The sequence below is a fragment of the Procambarus clarkii genome, chromosome 23, assembly GCF_040958095.1.
Source record: "Procambarus clarkii isolate CNS0578487 chromosome 23, FALCON_Pclarkii_2.0, whole genome shotgun sequence".
Lineage (NCBI taxonomy): Eukaryota > Metazoa > Arthropoda > Malacostraca > Decapoda > Cambaridae > Procambarus > Procambarus clarkii.
The window spans coordinates 34,293,323-34,315,839 of record NC_091172.1 but is presented as its reverse complement, the minus strand read 5'-3'; the positions used below and the strand labels follow the sequence as shown (position 1 = coordinate 34,315,839).

Genomic DNA, 22,517 nt, shown 5'->3' with positions numbered 1-22,517 from the left:
AGGAGGCCTTGTCAGAGACCGGGCCGCGGGGGCATTGATCCTGGGAAGCAGTGCAAGGTAAAAATGACACTAGTCAGGTCATGTGAACTGACAAAAAACATTAGTACATTACGCAGTAGGAAGGCCATCTTTAAAATTAAAACTTTTATCGGGAGTATTAGAATTCACAAAAATAAATAGGAAATTAATCTGGGGATAATTTTATTGAAACGAAATGGATACCAGTTTCCGAATTTTCCAATTTATGAAGTGTATATTTTCGAATTCTGTATATAATATACAATATAAATTATATAACACAAAAATACATGCCTGCACACAGCTCTTAACTGAAGTAGGGATAGCTAGTTACATTGAGGGTAATGGAACACTGCAAGATACGGAATGTACTACACGATAGTCAAATAGTGTCATTTAACTCTTAATGGGTAATATAGTTTGACCCAAAACTTAACACAAACACACAACAACTTGACAGAGGAACTTGGCTCCTTCATATCAGTGTTTGCAGACTATGTGCAACACTAATGAGAAGAGACAAGAGAACGTGAGGTACCTTGCAAAGTCTATCAGGACACACTCCACAAGTGCTCTGAAAAATATATGCTAGAAGTTAACTTTGCCCAACCACTTGGGCTGGATGGTAGAGCGACGGTCTCGCTTCATGCTGGTCGGCGTTCAATCCCCGACTGTCCAAGTGGTTGGGCACCGTTCCTTTCCCTCGTCCCATCCCAAATCCTTATCCTGATCCCTTCGAAGCGCTATATAGTCGTAATGGCTTGGCGCTTTCCCCTGATAATTCCTTCCCTTAGGCCAAATGCAAAGTTATGAGGTTAGAAATTGTAGTAAAAATACCCGTACTCCAGCATAGGATGAAGGGGAGACAGATTCTTTCACCAGAAAAGCATAAAGACCTGAGAGGGAAACCAAATTAATGCCAGAAGAACACATCACCAAATTACTGACAGACACATCCTGCGTTCATCGTAAACAACATGGTGTATCCTGCAGAAACTTGAACACAGAACCTTCCGGACCATGTGCCCAGCCATTGTGAAAACCAGTCAATAACATGCACCCCAACATGTAATTCTTAATTGAAAAAGGTTAAAGCCATGACTAGAAAGGGTCTAAAGAAATGCATCAAGGCTCGGTCTTGTGCAAATTTGTGTCGAGATACTAGAAAATCCTTGAAGGGCAGACGGTGGGTAGACCCGTCTCTCTCCACAGTGGAGAAAAGGATAGAAGGGACATGACAAGGACATACAATATTCTACGGAACACTGACTAAGTAGATAAATGAACATTGTTCAAAGGTAGAAACACGAAAATGAAGGAACATGGATGGAATGTTTTTACACCAATGCGACAAACATGTCGTGTAAGAACTTTTAAGTCTTAGAGCCATCAATAAGTAGGAAAAGTTGGAAGGCGGCGTCGTTGTAGGTAACTCGATGCTGAATTTTAAACGTCAATATAATAACGTTGGAACTGAACCATTGTATTCTAAGAACGTTGTGAAGATGTGGCTAGTAGCGTAGCTAGTCTCGGCGAGCACATCTAGGCGAGTACAGGCGCGCGCGCATGCTCATCTCTCACACACAGTCATATATCATAGAGGAAAAAATCACAGTTGTGATCTATGCGACTGGCTGCTGAATGCATTATATCCACACTCAAAATTTAAACCTGGCAAAATATAGGCCATTTTTCATCTGGTAACTAAACCATGATATGAATGTGGCACACGAGAAGAGGAACAGCAACAGCAGCAGCAGTAGGAGGAGGAGGAGGAGGAGGAAGAGAAGACGAAGACGAAGACGAAGAAGATGAAGACGAACCTGATGAAGCAGCAGCAGTAGAAAGAGAGGGGGGTAAGGAGCAGTAGTGTGGAGTAGTTTTAATAAGGACTAAGTATATTTTACCATATTTCCATTATAATAGAAATATGTTTCAAGTTTCAGGAAACGCAAGTATTTAGTTTTTGTCATTGTGTGCCGCTTTGCCTCGTTATCACTTCGTAATTTAGGTGAAATTGAACACAGTCCGGTTTTGGTCCCTATGTTATAGAATTGGCACAAATTCACTTGATCACGGACAGAGAAGAATGACAAAGTTATTCTCAGAAATTAGAAACTTCCCTTATGAAGATGTTAAGAAACTTGAGGTAATTTACATTCTCTAGACAGAGAAGAGTAATGGTCAACATGGTTGAAGTATACAAACAGATAAAAGGGTATACCAAAGGGGATGTTAATAAAGTAATAAATATGTAAACCCAAAATAGAACACACAACATTGAATACACATTGGATAACTTTTGATTCACTGAAAACTGTCACAAATATTAGTTTGTGAGTGGTATCATTGGTATATTTGTTGAAGGATGCATATTCCACTATGGCGGGGGATAAACTGAGGTGACAACATGGCTACAAGACGAACAGGATACGCCTTCATAATAGGGAAAAGACTTGCAGAAATTTTCAATGCTAAAACATGTTGGGTTCTGAGCTCGTTAATAATATAGAAGCAGAACAATACTGAAATTGTAAAGTCTGACTGAATATAATATAGGAATCACGATTAGCAGGAACGAAGAAGGAACGTTGATCCTCGGGGTCACCTCAAGGTAGCCGCAAGGTAAGGTAAGGTAAAGTAAGGTAAGGTGTGTGAACGTGTTAGGCCTCATTTTTATTGACAGTTTAGTTGTGGCGTGCATACTATAGAATGGACTCTATACTATATAGAATGGACTCTATACTATATAGAATGGACTCTATACTATATAGAATGGACTCTATACTATATAGAATGGACTCTATACTATATAGAATGGACTCTATACTATATAGAATGGACTCTATACTATATAGAATGGACTCTATACTATATAGAATGGACTCTATACTATATAGAATGGACTCTATACTATATAGAATGGACTCTATACTATATAGAATGGACTCTATACTATATAGAATGGACTCTATACTATATAGAATGGACTCTATACTATATAGAATGGAATACTATATTTACTTCAATGAGTACAGAGATGGATATCAGAGCTACTCCCGGGAATCACAATCCCTTATGAAGACAATAAGAAAAACTTAATTTGTCTTCTCGAGAAAGACGAAGAGTAAAGGGTAGTATGATGGATAAAAAGGCATAACAAAAGGAGAATATAAATGCTTATATAGATTATATATATAATTATATATATATATATTTATATTTATATATAATTATATATATCTTAGATTATATATATATATTTATATAGAATATAAATATTTACAAAATATATGAACACAAAACTAAGTTCCAAACAATAGATATAAATTGAGATTCCGGAAGACCTGGGTAAATATTGGTATGGAATCAGCGTTGTTAATGTATGGAACCAATTACCGGGTAACATAATTGGTAGAATTGCTAAAGTCTTTCATGCATAGGTTAGACATGTGAAAGAGTTTAGGTGGATATAAATAGGGGGCTGCCTCGTATGGGCCAGTAGGCTTTCTGCAGTTTCATGTATTTTCCTTCTTGTATGATGGTGCTTTTTACTCTTGTGTTGGGAGAGTGTAGTCGGGAAGTGAAAGACGGGGTTTCCTGTTGGTATTGATATTTTGTTGTGTCTCGCTACAATATTGGCTTCATCTGACTGGGATGCGATTATGAGATTTCTTTCTGCAAGTTGATAAATATATAAAAGAATTGCAAATTGCGGGAGTTGGTGTGTGCTTGCCTATATGTAAATTCAAGCTCGCCCCATCAGATTTTAATGCACACTCGTATAGCTTGTTTTTTTCCTATCAAAAATGCATTTAAAAATGTGTATCGAGAGAATCGACAACTTCATTATCTAATGCTGTTCATATATTTGAAAATTTTACATGGAATCTTATTGACTTCTGCGGAACATATTTGCGTCTCCAATTTCCATCTTGTATTCGTTATACCGTTTAGCGCTTTAAACGTTGCTTCTTTGTCTGCTTAATGAATCCCCCTTACAGTATTCTATATCTCTGTCATGTATGTGCTATTGTGTTTGTCTGAGTTAACGTCTTTGTCTGTGTGCACTTTTCCACACTTGTGGGGTAGGGACTCCCAACCCAGGTATACTTCTGGTGTTTATATTGTATATAGTCTAGTGTGTTGTTCCAGGGAGGTGGTTTACCTCAGTGTACCGCTCTGGTCTGATCACTGACCTAGCTGGTCAGTGTACCGCCCTGGTCTGATCACTGACCTAGCTGGTCAGTGTACCGCCCTGGTCTGATCACTGACCTAGGTGGTCAGTGTACCGCCCTGGTCTGATCACTGACCTAGCTGGTCAGTGAACCGCAATGGTCTGATCACTGACCTAGGTGGTCAGTGTACCGCCCTGGTCTGATCACTGACCTAGCTGGTCAGTGAACCGCAATGGTCTGATCACTGACCTAGTAATTTTGCTCAGTCTACAAGCTTTGATAGGTATTAATGTTTTAATTAGTTTTGTCGGGGAACAGGCAGCCTGCGTGTATATATAAAAAAAGTGCTGTTAGTTTTTGAAGGAGCTTGGTTCTAAGCTAATTAAAACAACTAGAGACCCTAGCGCCACCAGTTTCCTCTTTCAGCGCCTTAGTGTGACAAACCAGAGCAAATGCTCACTGCATCCATGGTTCCTGCCCGCTGTCTGAGGAGCTGCAGGAACTCTACAACCTGTGACAAGTAGCCTTCTACCCTTCACGTGACCAGTGTTGCAACCCTTTTTGTGTTTTATATACATCTATATATATTATATATATATATATATATATATATATATATATATATATATATATATATATAATTTTGTTATATATATAATATAAATTTTTGTATAAGTGTTGCACCCTTCACATATCGTGTGAATAACTTGCCTCCTGATTTCGTCCTGGAATTATTTCAAAGCGCAGGAATGGAACCAGTCTCTCTAATATTGTCCAGGTGAAGATGATGAAGCATCTCTCGCCTGCATTCCAGGGAATACAGTTTTGAGGAATTTTAAACGTTTCCAATAATGTAGGAAAACTGCTTTATTGAATGGATTTGGGCAGTGAATATTTTCTGCACGTTCTCCGAGTCAAGTTGCATCTGTTTCCCTTTTGGCCTGTTTTGTCTGTATTATTTAGTGTTTGCCTGTTGGAATTGCCCGTTAAACAGTGGCTTGGTGTGATCTCTACCCCTCCAGTGATGGCAGGACCTGTATCTCCTGGTAGCCTGTGTCATCATTACGCTCTGATCCCAGAGATCTTCTGCCAGTGTATTCTCCCCGGTATTGGATTATTCTCGTGGTGTGTGTGTATTTACTATTTTATCTGCAGAATGGAGCTATTAGCTCTTGGACCCCGCCTTTCTAACCAATTTATTTTTCCTCTGTTATGTCTACTACATATATTTTTCTCTAACACTCGCGCACACATCCCCAGGAAGCAGCACGTAGCAGCTCTCTAACTCCCAGGTACATATGTACTGATAGGTGAACAGGCGGTCAGTGTGAAAGAAACTGCACATTTGTTTCTGCCTTTACCGGGGATCGAACCCGGGACCTTAGGACTACGACCCCCCGTGCGCTGTCCACTCATCTGCGAGGCCCCCCCCCCCCCACACACACAGGATGTGTGTGTGATAAGGAGAAGAGTGAAGGAGGCAGGAAGGTGTTGACAGACAGATGGACGGACTGACATGAGGGTGTATATATATATATATATATATATATATATATATATATATATATATATATATATATATATATATATATATATATATAATATTATATATATATAATATATATAATATAGTATGCGGTGTCTGGCGTGTGAATCTTTGTCTAAAGGTAAATGAGAAGACAATGAGGTTGGCAAAGTAGGTAGGTAAGAAGGGAATGAGGCAGAGTAGGGGAGGTGAGGAAGAAATGAGGGTGGCAGGGGAGGTGAAGATAAAATTGTGAGTTTAGTAGACAGGAGACAAAGGGTAAAGGTAAGCAGGTTGGTGTGTGAGATAAGTAGGCTTGGAACCTGGAAATTGAGAGGATGCCAAGGTGTTGGGTCAGTATGCAGGTGACTAGTGAGTGAGTGATGGTATTGGAAACTCATTTGTGTTCGGCTTACTGGCTCGGCCAAGTATCGGCTCGCTATTTTCCAGATAAACACCTTGCATACTTAAAAAGGTATATATATTGCCTTTGTGATGAAAATGTATGAAACAGTAAAAGTGTTGTATTGTTGAAAGTCGGAGATTGAAAAGGGTTGTTTTAAAGTTGCTGATATTGCGGGTTAGTCAGGACGGTTTGTGTTAAATGTTTTCATAACGGGGGACGGTTTATAGCTACCGGTATTGGCAGGTTTCCAGTCAGGTCTGTAGGGTTTATTGATGGTGTACACCCGCACCTTGCTCGCTAGGTCATTGTTAGTCATGTGTGCAGCGCTCCGTTATCTTGGAGTCTCTTCTTTCTGTGCAAGTTTATGAGTACCTGGTTGATACCTGGTTGATGGGGTTCTGGGAGCTCTTCTACTCCCCAAGCCCGGCCCGAGGCCAGGCTTGACTTTTGAGAGTTTGGTCCACCAGGCTGTTGCTTGGAGCGGCCCGCAGCCCCACATACCCACCGGACCAACCGGCCCAACCGGCCCGGTTGGTCCGGCACTCCTTGGAGGAGTGTTTCTATGTTTATACACATTCATCTACAGTTAACACAAGAGTACGACTTAAACTAGAAATGCTCTACAAGTCAAGGGACCCACTCTTTGGAGGAATAAGTCTAGTTTCCTCTTGAAGATGTCCACGGTTGTTCCGTCAATATTTCTTATCCTCGCTGGGAGGGTGTTGAACAACAACAGTATTGTGGTGCATCTGGCTACTCCAGTGCTCCTTGTCATGGTGATAACCTCACACCAACTAGGGAGCACTCGCACTCTTATCTGGCCTTGATGGTGTTATTGATGCGGTATAAAGCATTACTTTCTTTACCCAATTTTCCGTCAGGCATTGCAGGTCATCACTCCTCTGTTGTATCCATTGCTCACTGTTTGTGTCGTCCGCAAACTTGTTGACATTATTAGTTGCAATATCCAGGTTGTCGAGGCAAATTGTGGCAAGCTGAGGTCTGCGACACATCATTAGCGATATCGATCCAATTATGCTGACCCTCTGTGTCGTCTTTCAGGCGTGCCCTGGTCTAGTTTAGTGTGGTTTCCCCGATGACGCGCGCCTTCTACCTTCCTAAGTAACCTCTCATACGGGACCGTGTGGCAAGGCCTTCTTGAGGTTATCTTCAGGTTATCTTGAGATGATTTCGGGGCTTTAGTGTCCCCGCGGCCCGGTCCTCGACCAGGCCTCCACCCCCAGGAAGCAGCCCGTGACAGCTGACTAACTCCCAGGTACCTATTTACTGCTAGGTAACAGGGGCATTCCGGGTGAAAGAAACTTTGCCCATTTGTTTCTGCCTCGTGCGGGAATCGAACCCGCGCCACAGAATTACGAGTCCTGCGCGCTATCCACCAGGCTACGAGGCCCCTTACTTAGGCCTTACTGAGGTCCTGATACTACATATACTGTTGCTGTTGGAGAGTGCCTGGAATACCCCTGGGTGATCGTATGCTGCTCAGATCAGTCTTGCTGCATCCACCCGCAGTGTGCTAGTCTGCTTCGCGGATATTCTGTTTTGGCCTTTATTACTCCGGTAGTCCTTGGTTTCTCTAGTAATCCTAATCAATCATGGTGATACTATTCAATCATGGTAATTCTAATCTATCGTGGTGATCCTACTCTATCGTGGTGGCCCTAGGCTACCCTTGCAGTCCTAGTCTGGCGCACACTTGCATATTTTGAGTGCATATTATGATTTTAAATGAATGTTCGCCGGTGTGTGTAATTCAGGTTTGTACAGCTCATAATTCTAGGCCAGGTGCGAGGCTTTTACACTTAATGTGACTTGAGTTTGTTGAATTGTACAGAGGCGAGGCTTTATGGCTGGTGGTCGTGCTTGGAACACCAGTCTTCCAAGATGGAGGTGTTGAGTGCTCTGCCCTGTGGCTTGTGAGACCTATCTCTGGTCAAAGGTTAGCAGACTGTGTGTGTTCAGTCCTCCTGTAGGAGGGAACGGAAAGGAGGAAAGAGGAGGAGAAGGGTGAATGGGGAGAAGGGTGAATGGGGAGAAGGGGAAGGAGTAGGGAACTCAAGAACTGCGAAAATCCTTTTCATTACACCGCCAGTTAGTGCAGGGCAAGTCCTCACCCCAGACATGTTGGTCCTGGCACTTGGACTCTTGAGTGGGGCGGCTTTGTCAGTGCCAGCAGCTCTTTCCTTCACTGGCAGCAGTTAAGATATCCAAGGACCACCTAGAACTTGGCAGGATATTCTAGACAAGTTTTTCTCTCCTCTTCTCGCCGAGCTTCAGCTTTCACTCGTCTGTTCTGAGCAAAATACATTATCCATGTGGCCGAAAAACTGGCATTCATTGTTTCAGATTTATATGTCGCTTTCTGCGTCTTCAATTATTTGTCGACATATCTTACGATTTTCTATGGGGGGGGGGGTCTTCAATGCCTCGCATCTGGCTTGTGATTATACAGACGGAACCAAAACTGACCCAGAATTCATCAAGCATTTCTGCAACTATTTACGAAACCTGTACATCTTTCATGTCTTGTTGATAGAATTTCCAATATAATGTAAAACGTTAATATTTATTAACACATCTCTGTAAATGACATAATTTACATAAATAAGCCACCCATAGTTACCCAAGCTCCCCAAAACCTAGTATTATACAAGTAATAAATATGCCATTTATCCACTATAATGATGGTACTGAATATAATTGTAATGTGTCAATAAGATAACAATTATGTGTGGTATTTTTTATTTGACCATATCTTGGCTCTCACATAAAGCATATATTCCTTGAAATGTAGTCCCATTAATGTCTACATCTCTGCCTTTCTTCCGATATGTAGCTCTTGAAGGTTAATTATAAGCATATATGCATGTTAATTACACAATATCAAGAGGACATCTTCAAGAGGAAACTAGATATATTCCTCCAAGGAGTGCCGGACCAACCGGGCTGTGGTGGGTATGTGGGCCTGCGGGCCGCTCCAAGCAACAGCCTGGTGGACCAAACTCTCACAAGTCAAGCCTGGCCTCGGGCCGGGCTTGGGGAGTAGAAGAACTCCCAGAACCCCATCAACCAGGTATCAATAGATTGGCGGGTGTGACACCCAGAGCGGGTCCGTCTAATTACCTAAAGCCACCCATAGCTACACAATGCTATCCAAAACCATATATCATTACATAAGTTATGAAGAAATAGGACACATTTACCCACGATAATGATGGTATTGAGTGTAGAACGTGGAAAATCAGTTTTACTCTGAAATAATCTCTGGATACGTACATAAGCGCACAATAGTTTAAGTAGCGAACTCATATCAGCGAAAACCGATCAGCATCTATATAACATAACCATTGTCCTATGGAGTTGATTCCACTTCCAGACACATTTTATAATAAATCTTAAAGATTTTCTTTCTTTTTTATGCTATATATTATTGTGAATATGCATTCTTCTATTTAATATCATTAATTAAATTTATGACAGTTTGATGAGAGAAGTGCGACGTGTGTACAGGAGGCTGACATGCCAGCAAACACGCCAGGTAACACTGTGTCTTGGGGACTTGTGTAAAGCAGGAAATGTATATGTTTATCTCTCAATGTTCGGTAATACGTTTATTGCTTGTGATGTGTGTCTATGTTTGTATTAACACGATGTACTGAACGGGGTGAGAATAGCTTGAGCTACCTCATCCCTTTGTGTGTATTTTACCTCAATAAACTTATTCCAATTTCAATATGTCTTGGATAAGCCGCCCTACAAGATTGTCGCTTTGATCGTCGTCTTTCTTTGGCGTTACCTGCTACCTAGGTTCTTCTAATTTCATTATAAAATTATATTTTTTCAGAGTAAAATTAAGTTTTTTCATGTTCTACTTTCAGTACGAACATTATAATGAGTAAATATATCATATTTAATCATTACCTGCGTAATCCTGGGTAGCTTTGGGTAATTAGACGGACCGTTCACAAGTATTGACTAACTTGTGGGCGGTCAAGGTGAGGGTCAGAAGACAAGACACCACAGTAATGAATGCACACCCAAGTGAGATACTGTGAGTGCCTGTGGCGCGCTCTGCTGCTAGAGGAGTCAGCGCCGGAGGGAGGAAGAAAGAGAAAGCATTTACCGAGTATTTTGGGTGGGTCGTGGACCCGTTAATCAAGATATTTAGAGATTATGCGGTCTGAAGGCTTACCTTTGTTTCTTGTGGGATCATAGTCTCTGGAGGCTTAGGTTCTACCAGTAAATGGCCCGGGCATTAGTGCGGGCCTCTGAGTTGTGTGCCGCTGCCCTCACTGGGACGATGTCTCGGGGGGGGGGGGGGGGGAGATGCTCTCGTGGCTGGGACGATGTCTTGGGGGTGGGGGGGATGCTCTCGTGGCTGGGACGATGTCTTGGGGGGGGGGAGATGCTCTCGTGGCTGGGACGATGTCTTGGGGGAAAGAGAACACATACTGTACGCAGAGACACGATAAAGCATCTAAATTATTAAGACCGTTTCAAAACTCTCAAAATGTACTCTCTGGAAAGGAGACGAGAGGAGGGGGGGTATCAAATAAATAATATATACATGGAAGATACTAGATAAGATAAATTTGGGACCTGGCCTGGTCCAAAATTTGCAGAGTAAGATAACATACATGAGCTAAAGATAAAGAAGAAAACACAGTATAGGAGGTGCATTGAGGAGTAGAGGTGCCGTAGGCATAATCAGAGAACACTGTCGGAACATCCAGCCCATCCTACTGTTTAGGTACTACTTACTGCAAGGATGGGGACCAAAGTACATATACCGACGTACAACACACTTGTAAAGTAGAAATCTGTACTATTGAATTTGAACAATCCGGAGAAGGTTTTGTTTTTATGCACCAACGTTTGTGCATAAAATGCGTTTATTTATTTATTTAAAATGCGTTTATTTATATTTTTGTATTTATGCATTTATGTTGCAAAGACAACCTTAACTAACCTAACCTTCCTAGGCCTAATACACGTTATCCAAGACCTAGTATAGTAGATATGTGCTATAATAAGCCTAGGAATATTTAAATTTTTATTTTAGCTTCATTTTTCGTACTCTAGAAAGTGAATAGTACCAAATTCTACTATCTAATTGTTTAGCACAAGAACCTTTGTACTATGGTGCACATAGTTACAAAAAGTATGTAAACAGGAGGATGGGTTGGAAGATGAGAGGTCCACGGCTGTTTAACACCCTCCCAGCAAGCATTATAAATATTGCCGGAACAAAGGTAGATGTCTTCAAGAGGCACTTAGATAAGTTCTTGCCAAAAGTGCGTGACTAACCAGGCTGTAGTGGATATGTGGGCCTGTGGGCCGCTCTAAGCAACATCCTGCTAGACCAAGTTATCCCAAGTCGAGTCTGGGCCGAGGCCGGGCTCGGAGAGTAGAACTGCTGAGACCCTCTCCAGGTATGACTACTGAGACCCTCTCCAGGTATGACTGCTGAGACCCTCTCCAGGTATGACTACTGAGACCCTCTCCAGGTATGACTGCTGAGACCCTCTCCAGGTATGACTGCTGTCTTGGTGTGATGCTGGAGGCGGGCTGGTGCCAGACACTTACACCAAGTCAGGAAGCGTCAGCAGTATGAATGACGCTCACCAGACCCACCTGGAGATCTCATCTTAAATGATCATTTTTTTTATTTTTTTTTTTAATGTGAAATGCGTTGCTCTAAGGATTAGTTGGTGTTGATAATTCTGAATTATTCTGAATTGCAGTTTCGTTGTTCGTAACATAACACTGTATAGCGAGAGCATTGTGAATAACATTGAATCAAAATTATGGATTATAATTAAATTGAATTATGCTGCTAATGGAACCAGCTGGCGTGACACGTAATAATATTAAGCAAGCTCAAGTGTTGTATGAAACAACCATTGTTAACACTAATTTTATTGCGATATATGACTCCGGATTAATGTTCGTATTGCTCATACGATCTGCAAGAGTTATACGGACAAATGTAATTATGGTGGTAAGTTGTGTAATGGTGGTAATGAAGTGTGATGGCGCAGTTGTCGTACAAGTCCACAGTGCTGATAACGTCAATACATACGACCGTTGCCACGCCCGTGATTGATGACGGCATTGGTGTGATTAATGACGCTCCACATGATTAATATTCGTATTCGTTAGACGAGAGTTTGTTGAAGCGTGTTCCCTGGGCATAGCTCTCACCCGTTGGTGTTTGGACGTGTTCCCTGGGCATGGCTCTCACCCGTTGGTGTTTGGACGTGTTCCCTGGGCATGGCTCTCACCCGTTGGTGTTTGGACGTGTTCCCTGGGCATGGCTCTCACACGTTGGTGGTTGGACGTGTTCCCTGGGCATGGTTCTCACCCTCTGGTGTTTGGACGTGTTCCCTGGGCATGGTTCTCACCCGCTGGTGTTTGGACGTGTTCCCTGGGCATGGTTCTCGCCCTCTGGTGGTTGGACGTGTTCCCTGGGCATGGCTCTCACCCGCTGGTGGTTGGACGTGTTCCCTGGGCATGGTTCTCACCCTCTGGTGTTTGGACGTGTTCCCTGGGCATGGTTCTCACCCGCACTGCATCCAGGGTTCCTGCCCGCCATCTGAGGAGCTGGAGGAACTCGACAACCTATGATAACGATCTTTGTAACCTATATGTAACTCCTTTTTTGTAACAAAGTTCAAATAAAGCAAATATATATGAGTACATACAAAAGAATGGGGGTGGTAGAAGATAATATTAGTGTTCAGTGAGAAACCACAAGGTCTCCTCTGAATACTTTTTATTTTCTTCTCCGAGGCTATGGGTCCCCACATTGGCACCAGAGGTGGTACCCTCACAAATTTAAAAAAGAAAAATTATATATATATATATATATATATATATATATATATATATATATATATATATATATATATATATATATATATATACACACACACAATGTGTGTGTGTGTGTGTGTATGCAATGGTTGTTTCTCATGGTATTTTTGTGGTGAGGTGGTTGTTGTTTCATCTGGGTATTTATTTTAGAAGAGATGTTGACCCGTGACGATAATGTTGCAGTGCTTGCTCGTAATTATTTGCCAGGCTCATTTTCTGTGTAAATTTTCCTGTTGGCTCTGGTGCAAGAAAATTGTTTGATAAATCAAGACAGAAATGAGGGTTGTTTAATGTTGTGGAAGAGCGAGGCGGAGTTTACGCTGGAGAGACGTACTCATCTGGACGGCAACTGATGCTCGCGGCAGGAACAGCTGCATCAATCCTCCCCCCCCCCCTCCCCCCCATACTCCCACCCTCGCCGATATTAAGGCACTGGATTGATGGGTGTGCGCGCGTGCACGCGCCTGCCTGCGCACTCTACATGATTGATGGCTAGCATTTTAAGTTTGGTGCGTGACTGATGTGAAGCGGCATGATCTTTGTGCAGGAATTCAAGATTAATGCTTGCGCTGCAGCGAGTAGTACAAGCTTGGCACGTGATTAATGTGCAGGGGTTTAAGTTTCCTGCATACAACTTGAAGTTTAAGATTGACGGGTGTGGTTAATTTTAGGCCTAGTGCATGAGAGATTTGGTTCATAGTCATAATATATTCACGAATGATGATCGTTTTAGGTTTAATGTTTGGCTGATAGGGTAACTGTGAAGCATTACTTGAGTGGGTAGTTGGTCAAGAGCCTTGTGCATTGTGGATTGTTCTCCCGAGAACACGAGAGTAGACATGTCCACGAGAACACGAGAGTAGACGTGTCCACGAGAACACGAGAGTAGAGGTGTCCACGAGAGTAGAGGTGTCCATGATGTTTGTAGTCGTCATAACAAAGCGTCCATAGATGTTCTCACTGTAATTTATCTCCGTAAGAATGTTTATAATTTCCGTAATTCGTTATCCTTGGCAACTCACGTTAGTGAATGTGTCCACTCCATAGTACTGTGACAAACCTTGAAGTGCATAATCATATTGGGATAAACTGAAGACCAACATTAAATGTTTTATTCCTAATGCTTCTAGATGTGAATGACGGTATGCTGTTTAATTTATATCTAATATTTATACACTTTTGGCTTTAAATCTTTACTGATTATGATTCCTAGAAGCTTTTACCAAACAGATTAATCAATTTCTTAATTGTTCAGCTGATATCTGGTGACATTTTTACCCAGATCTCAGAGTCCGGCATTTGTCAGCATGAGACGCGTTTGTCATTCTTTCGTGAATAACCCCATGCTCAGTATCTCGGGAAGGTGGGTGGTCAGGTGACACACCCAGCAACCACAACCCATGCTCAGTATCAGGTCAGGTGACACACCCAGCAACCACAACCCATGCTCAGTATCAGGTCAGGTGACACACCCAGCAACCACAACCCATGCTCAGTATCAGGTCAGGTGACACACCCAGCAACCACAACCCATGCTCAGTATCAGGTCAAGTGACACACCCAGCAACCACAACCCATGCTCAGTATCAGGTCAGGTGTCACCCCGGGAGTGCGTTAGTCTCATCGTAGTTATGAAGGAATATTTGTAGGTGCACCCAGCTTTTGGGTCCTGGTGTTGCTCGGTATACAGGTGAGACGACACCACAGGTGTTGAGTTTACACTTACCGGGTATGTTCCTGGTTTTGTTTACGCTTACCGGGTATGTTCCTGGTTTTGTTTACGCTTACCGGGTATGTTCCTGGTTTTGTTTACGCTTACCGGGTATGTTCCTGGTTTTGTTTACGCTTACCGGGTATGTTCCTGGTTTTGTTTACGCTTACCGGGTATGTTCCTGGTTTTGTTTACGCTTACCGGGTATGTTCCTGGTTTTATTTACACTTACCGACTCTGATATATATCTTGTTTACATCCAAAGGCTGTGATCCGAGTTATTTGTTTACATTTTGGCTGCAGGCGCCATTTTTTATTTACAATTAGTTGTGAGGAACATTTAGATGACGGCCGGCACGGAATCGACACACTAACTTTCTTTTCGTTCAACTGAAGTAGCTCTGTTTACGCCGCCAACAGCATTATTTGTCTTTGTTTACACTTAGTCATGTTGTTCTTATCCAGCGTGACCCACCTTTAGTTACACTCAGCCGTGACGACCTAATTTTGTTTACCTCTTATTTGGTCGAACTAGTTTGTTTACTCTTCAGCTGGTGTAATTAGATTTGTTTACACATCAACTGTTTGAATTAGTTCGTTTATACACATACACGACGAACCATTTTTGTTTACACTTGGCCATTATGAGCCGTGTGTGTGCCATCAGTGAACAATTACTAACACATAACAGTATCATATATACATATATGATACATATAACAGTATCATATATACATATATGATACATATATACTGGTGATAGTATTCGGAGCTGATCACAACAGTCAGTTGCTCCACTTTACTGGAAATATACATAATTTACAATTTGTTAATTAATAAGTAGGTAGGTGAATTTTGCATTTAATGGAATGGCATTAAACTATTGTTAATTTTTGTTTCCTGCATTTTTGTGTTAAATGAGTGAGTTGTGTGTGTTAGGAATGACGGTATCGACGACAGCACACATTGGTAGTGGTGATGTGTGTGTCCCTCTCTCTCTCCCCCTGCCTCTTATTACTCTGTCGTCTGCCCCTCTCTCCCTCCTCCCCCCTCTCTCCCTCTCTCCCTCTCTCCCTCTCTCTTTGATTGTTGTGGCCTCAGGTGGTTAGTTTATTGTGCACCCTATACTCATCCTGTGAACGGTAGCGCAAAATGGATTACAGCGGCCACCGCTGTATGTTACAGTATCAGTAAACCAGCAGATATAGCTCCACCACACAAGAGAAGAAGCAGAGCGTTGGCAACAGACTATAGACCAGTTGCACTAACATCACACTAAAAGATTTTGAAAGAGTGATTAGGAATTAAATCTCCAGTTCTATGGAAACCAATAAACTTCACAACTCAGGTCAGCACGGACTAGAGCGGAAAGACCCTGTCTTTCACAATTACTTAACCACTATGACAAAATCACGGAAGCATTAGAAGAAAACCAAAATGCAAATGCTGTAAACACACTGGCCTCATAAAGGCATTCAACAAATGTGACCATGGAGTGATAACCCATAAAATGAGATCAGTGGAAATAACGGGTAAAGTGTGGCGTTTGAATTTAAATTTTGTCAAACAGAATGCAAATATTAACAATCAGTCAAATATAACCAAATCCAAGTGCGGTGAAAAGCTCAGTGCCTCAGGGCACAGTCCTTGCACCACTGCTCTTTCTTAGGATACGAAAATCAACATGAAAATTTCCTTTGTAGAATACATTAAAAACGTCAAGCCGATATTAATGAAGTTATCAATATGGTAACGGAAAATAACATGATGTTTAACAGTGATGAGTTTCAAGTGTATGGTGGAAACGAGGAACTTAAACGCAATACAGTGTACAAGAAACAGACTTACTTACCCATAGAAGGAAAAAGTGAAAATCTGGGAATTATTATGTTCGACGACCTGACATTTAGTGAACATAACCGAGCAAATATAGCGGCTGCCAAGAAAATGATAAGATGGATTATGAGAACGTTCAAATCCAGGAACCCCACAGCATTACTACCTTGAGGTTACTTTGTGTTGATTCCAGGGATCACCGTCCCTGCGGCCCGGCCTCTGACCAGGCCTCCTGGTTGATGGTCTGGTCAGCCAGGCTGTTGGACACGGTTGCTCGCAGCCAGATGTATGACTCACAGCCTGGTTGATCAGGTATCTTTTGGAGGTGTTTATATAGTTACCTACTGAACGCTGAGGGGTCGGCCAGTTATGCCCCTTGTGTGTAGTGAAAGCGTATTTAACCGTCTCGGGCCTCTGATGTGGTAGTTCTCTCTGAGTACCTATTGCACTAATGCTAATATTGCATTATATATTAATACCATTTTAAATTACTGGCGTTCTCACGTCTTAAGTACTGCTCAATACTCACCTTCCCTTTCAGAGCAGGAGAGATTTCTGAACTAGAGGAAATACAGAGAACATATATGGCACTCATAAACACGATAAAATACCAAAATTATTGGGACCGGCTCAAAGCTCTCCAAATGTATTCTTTGGAAAGGAGATGAGAAAGGTATGAATAATATATACATAGAATATTCTGACGGGCCAGGTCCCAAGTTTGCACAGTAGAATAACAAAATACTAGAGCGAAATATTTGGAAGGAAATGCAGAACAGAACCAGTGAGAAGTAGAGTTGCCATAGGCACAATAAGTGAGCACTGTCTGAACATAAGGGGTCCACGACTGTTCAACACTCATCCAGCAAGCTTTAGAAATATTGCTGGAACAAAGGTGGATGTCATCAAGAAGGCTTTAAATAAGTTCTTGCAAGAAGAGCCGGACCAACCGGGATATAGTGAATATGTGTGCCTGCAGCCGCTCCAAGCAGCAGCCTGTTGGACCAAATTATCATAAATCAAGCCTGACCCCCAGGCCCAGTTTGGGGAGTAGAACTCCTGAAACCCTCAACAGTTATGCTCCAGGTAGGCTTCATCTCTTTCGCCTTTCCCTCTCATCCGCCTTTCCCTCTCATCCACCTCTCTCTCTCTTCCTCCTCCTCCCTGTCTTGCTCTCCCTTTCACCCTCCTCTTTTCCTTCTCGCCGTCCCTCCCTTCTTATTCACGTTAAAAATTTTAAGAAAGAAGCAAATTGTATTAACATTCGCTTGTGTAAATAATGTAAATATTTGCTTCTGCTTTCCTGCCCAGTATTTCCCTCTCTCCATCTCTTGCTTCTTATCCCCGCATCACCCATCTCCTCTCCATCCACCCCTTTAATATGCTAATTATGGGTTTTATTCTTGTATATAACTCATCAGAAGTAAATCCTCAGCCGTTTTAAGACCAAATGATGAAAATATAATACTGTTTGGTAAACCTCACAAACACATCACGTTGCTTGGGGACGTTTTACCGCACCTAAAATGTAAGAACGTGGAAACAGTTGTATCGAAAATAATCCCAGGATGTGCTGCGGATGACGTCACAAATTACCTCTTTTACGCTTCAACAACCATCACTACCATCACAACTGCTTTAACAACCATCACAACTGCTTCAACAACCATCACTACCATCACAACTGCTTCAACAACCATCACTACCATCACAACTGCTTCAACAACCATCACAACTGCTTCAACAACCATCACTACCATCACAGCTGCTTCAACAACCATCACAACTGCTTCAACAACCATCAGAACTGCTTCAACAACCATCACAACTGCTTCCTTGCCAGCCTTTGATATACATGTTAATTTCGAGCGTATAGTCTATTTAGATGTGAACAAAATTACAAGGTCGGTTACTTACGGTAGAGCGACCTTGTAATCATCTTACCATAAGTAGTAGTTACAACATCGTGATAAGTTGGCGCTGTAACAGCTACCATAAGTAGCTTAAAACTAAAAATGCTGCCAGTTCCCCATTGCATGCAAGTGATGGGATGAAAATGCTCAGCAATTGAAATTGGTCGCTATTGAAAACCAACTCATCCTGGAAACCTCAAATTCATATCCAGACTTGAAAAGCTGAAGGAACCAAACAAAAAGAGATCTGAGACGGATACCAGAGGGCCAGGAACCTCAGTGAGGTGTGAAGCAACAAGGACAATTGAAGTCTCTCGATCAACAGTAAAAGTTGGGTACAGTTAGGGCGGTGGAGCCAGATAGAATCTCAACATTAGAATGAGAAGGAGTGGAAGCCTTGTGCTGGCTACTTAGTGTTTCTATATAACAAGTCAATGGAAACGGGAGAAGTACTAGAATGCTAGAAGCTAACCAAGGATTCAGGAATAATGATACATGACCTGACGCTTAGTGACTGTAACTTAGCAAACTTGGCATCAGCCAGGAAAATGATGAGGTAGACTATGGAAACATTTAATATAAGGGATGCCATTCTTGTGACTAATTAATAATGATTATTTACAAGACGGTACAATAAGTTTGTGAGATTACATAATATTGGTATTCTTACATTCTTGCAAAACCACTAACACTAATTAAAATCATATATGTTATCCCGCTTGAATACTGACCTGTACTCGGCTGTCATTTAAGGTAGAGGAGATGTCAGAAATAGAACGTATAGAGAGCGCCTATTCTGCGGGCACAGACGCACTGAAACAAAGATTACTGAGAACTTGGAGTGTATTCCCTGGGAGAGGGAGAGAGCCTGAACTGTCCTATCACATATACAAGGAAGACAAAGGTCAGTTCCTCACTCTTGAACACTATAATAAATTAACGAAACAAAACAAGTGTACAATAGAAATGTCAATAAATAGAACTACATTAATATCACACAAACGTCTTTTCAACCTTTTTGCAGAAAAATAAAAACTAACAAAAAAACAGCCTTGGCCTGGCTGAGGAAGCAGACCATTGTATAGGGAGTGCAGGTAAACCCATACTTGGGGTTGTGTATATAAAGGCGCCTCTCTCTCCAGAGGTTGTGTACTAGCCAGCGTGGGAGGCGTCCAGCTGCAGCAGCTGCCTTCTGCGTCTCAACAGTCCTCACTGTTCTTGGTGGTGGTGTGTAGCTGTAATGAAGGCACCATCTACTTTATTTGGCGATAATGCTTCCTTCTCTTCTTCCTCCTCCTCCTCCTCTCCAATTCTTTTGCCTCCCTCCTCCTCTACCTTGCGATCAGTAAGGCCCAGGTATGTGGGGCGGCGGCCGTCTCACCTTGTGTCTTTTAATGAGCACCGTACAGGCCTGACCGTATTGAATTTTTCACCGGTTGAAGCGGATGGTGCGGCTGGCGGCATATTGGTGCCAGCAGGCAGGAGCCAGCGCTACGATTGATCCCTCTCTCTCCACCACCTCCCTCCCTCCCTCCCTCCACCACCTTCCCCTCCCTCCACCACCCTTCCCCTCCCTCCTTCCCTCCACCACCTTCCTCTCCCTCCACCATTGCAGGAGAGATTGCTGACTTGGGAGTACAGAGAATATATACGGCACGCATAGACGCGATAAAGCACCTAAATTATTGGGATCGTCTCAAAGCTCTCCAAATGTACTCTCTAGAAAGGAGACGAGATCGAGTAATATACACATGGAAAATACTGGAGGTCTCAAATCTACACAGTAAAATAACAACGTACTGGAGTGAACGATATGGAAGAAAATACAGCATAGAACCAGTGAAGAGCAGAGGTGCCATAGGCACAATCAGAGAACACTGTATAAACATCAGAGGTCCGCAGTTGTTCAACACCCTCCCAGCGAGCATAAGAAATATTGCCGGAACAACCTTAAAAGTTCCGGACCAACCGGGCTGTGGTGGGTATGTGGGCCTGCGGGCCGCTCCAAGCAACAGTCTGGTGGACCAAACTCTCACAAGTCAAGCCTGGCTTCGGGCCGGGCTTGGGGAGTAGAAGAACCCCATCAACCAGGTACCTTCCTCTCCCTCCTTCCCTCCACCACCTTCCTCTCTCAACGATTCATCTAACCCCCTTTACGTAGGGAGCGCCGAAGGATAGGCTGAGGTGATTGTTCAACCCGTCCTCTTAAAATTACGTCGCTTTTCGCTGGTGTGCGCTATGGCCAAATATGGACGTAATTTGAAAGGAAATCGGCTCACAAAAGTGATGTACTGTCCCGTTTTCTGTTTTGAGTCCTCCGGCTTACTCGTTAAGGTTAGGAGAGGAAATTTACAATTAACGGTTTTCATGACTTTTGGAACCTTAGGAGAACTTCCTGCCCACCTAACCTACCAGAGGACCCTTAACTTGTGGTATTGGGAAAAAAAAATTCAAAAATTTATTTAATTATTTTTAATTTTCAAGTTACGTCTATTTTTGGTCATCGGGCAAACGGCCAAATTCAGACGTAATTTATAAGAGGACAGGATGCAGCCTTGCCTGACTCCGGCTTCTAGTCGTCTGCCAGGTCTTCCATCTTCCTTCTGGATCAATGGAGGACCATCGAATTCCATTCATTTGTTATTGTACCTCACCTCACTCCACCATTCTCTCCTGCCTATATATGTCTAATACTTGACCTGTAAAATCACTCCTGAAGATGTATTAATATACGAAAGTACTTAAGGAAATTTGTTTCAATTTTCCTCCGTGGTCTGACATTGTCATAATATATATAAATATATATATATATATATATATATATATATATATAAATCCACAGAGTATCTCTGTGGATTTTCCGCATAAAATTATCAGTGTTTTGTGATCGTCAATTGCATATATATATATATATATATATATATATATATATATATATATATATATATATATATATATATATATATATATATATATATATTATTAAATATGACCGAAAAAGTAAGATTAATAATTCTAACACGAATTTTCTCAATCTTTCGTACATTTCTTTTCACTGTTGGTGGTAATTCAAAAATCAATTCTCCAAAATTCAATTTTATTTCTAGTCTGACGCGACACTTGAGCGCGTTTCGTAAAACTTATTACATTTTCAAAGACTTTAGTTTAAACATACACAACTGAATAGAACTTACCTCGTCGTTTATTGTGATTTCGTGTACCCCTATCCTGTGGGCGTGTGTGTGTGTGGGGGGGGGCGTGTGTGTGGAGGGGCGTGTGTGTGGGGGGGCGTATGTGTGTGTGGGCGTGTGTGTGTGTGTGTGTGTGTGTGGGCATGTGTGTGTATGTGTGTGTGTGTGTGTGGGCGTGTGTGTGTGTGTGTGTGTGTGGGCGTGGGGGGGGCTTGTGTTTGGGGGGGGGGGGTAGGTTACGTGAAGCAGGAGTCGTTTCAAAGGCAACGGAGGGGCGGGAAATATTAATGCCGTGTTCACTGTACCAGAGAGGTCATCAAACACGGCGGGTACTGTGTGCTCACCGTTGTCACACCCGCCACACCATTGATGTCCACTTAACGTGGTGAAGGGCCTCTTGCGGGCCATGTCTTAAGTGGTTTACCAGCTGGGCAGGGCAAGGGGTTACCAGCTGGTGTGGTGGTCGGCTACACCACCACAGCTGGTGTGGTGGTCGGCTACACCACCACAGCTGGCGTGGTGGTCGGCCACACCACCACAGCTGGCGTGGTGGTCGGCTACACCACCACAGCTGGCGTGGTGGTCGGCCACACCACCACAGCTGGCGTGGTGGTCGGCTACACCACCACAGCTGGCGTGGTGGTCGGCCACACCACCACAGCTGGCGTGGTGGTCGGCCACACCACCACAGCTGGCGTGGTGGTCGGCCACACCACCACAGCTGGCGTGGTGGTCGGCCACACCACCACAGCTGGCGTGGTGGTCGGCCACACCACCACAGCTGGCGTGGTGGTCGGCCACACCACCACAGCTGGCGTGGTGGTCGGCCACACCACCACAGCTGG

At 42.8% G+C, this 22,517-nt stretch overlaps 1 protein-coding gene across 1 annotated transcript in view; it reads left to right on the top strand.

Annotated features, from left to right (window-relative positions):
* The first annotated feature begins 19,721 nt into the window (after positions 1 to 19,721).
* LOC138367809 (EF-hand calcium-binding domain-containing protein 5-like) overlaps positions 19,722 to 22,517 on the top strand; it is a 39,342-nt gene continuing 36,546 nt past the window's right edge. The window contains exon 1 of the mRNA XM_069329782.1: positions 19,722 to 19,826. Within this exon, the coding sequence (XP_069185883.1) occupies positions 19,722 to 19,826 (105 nt within the window). The remainder of the gene's footprint in view (positions 19,827 to 22,517) is intronic.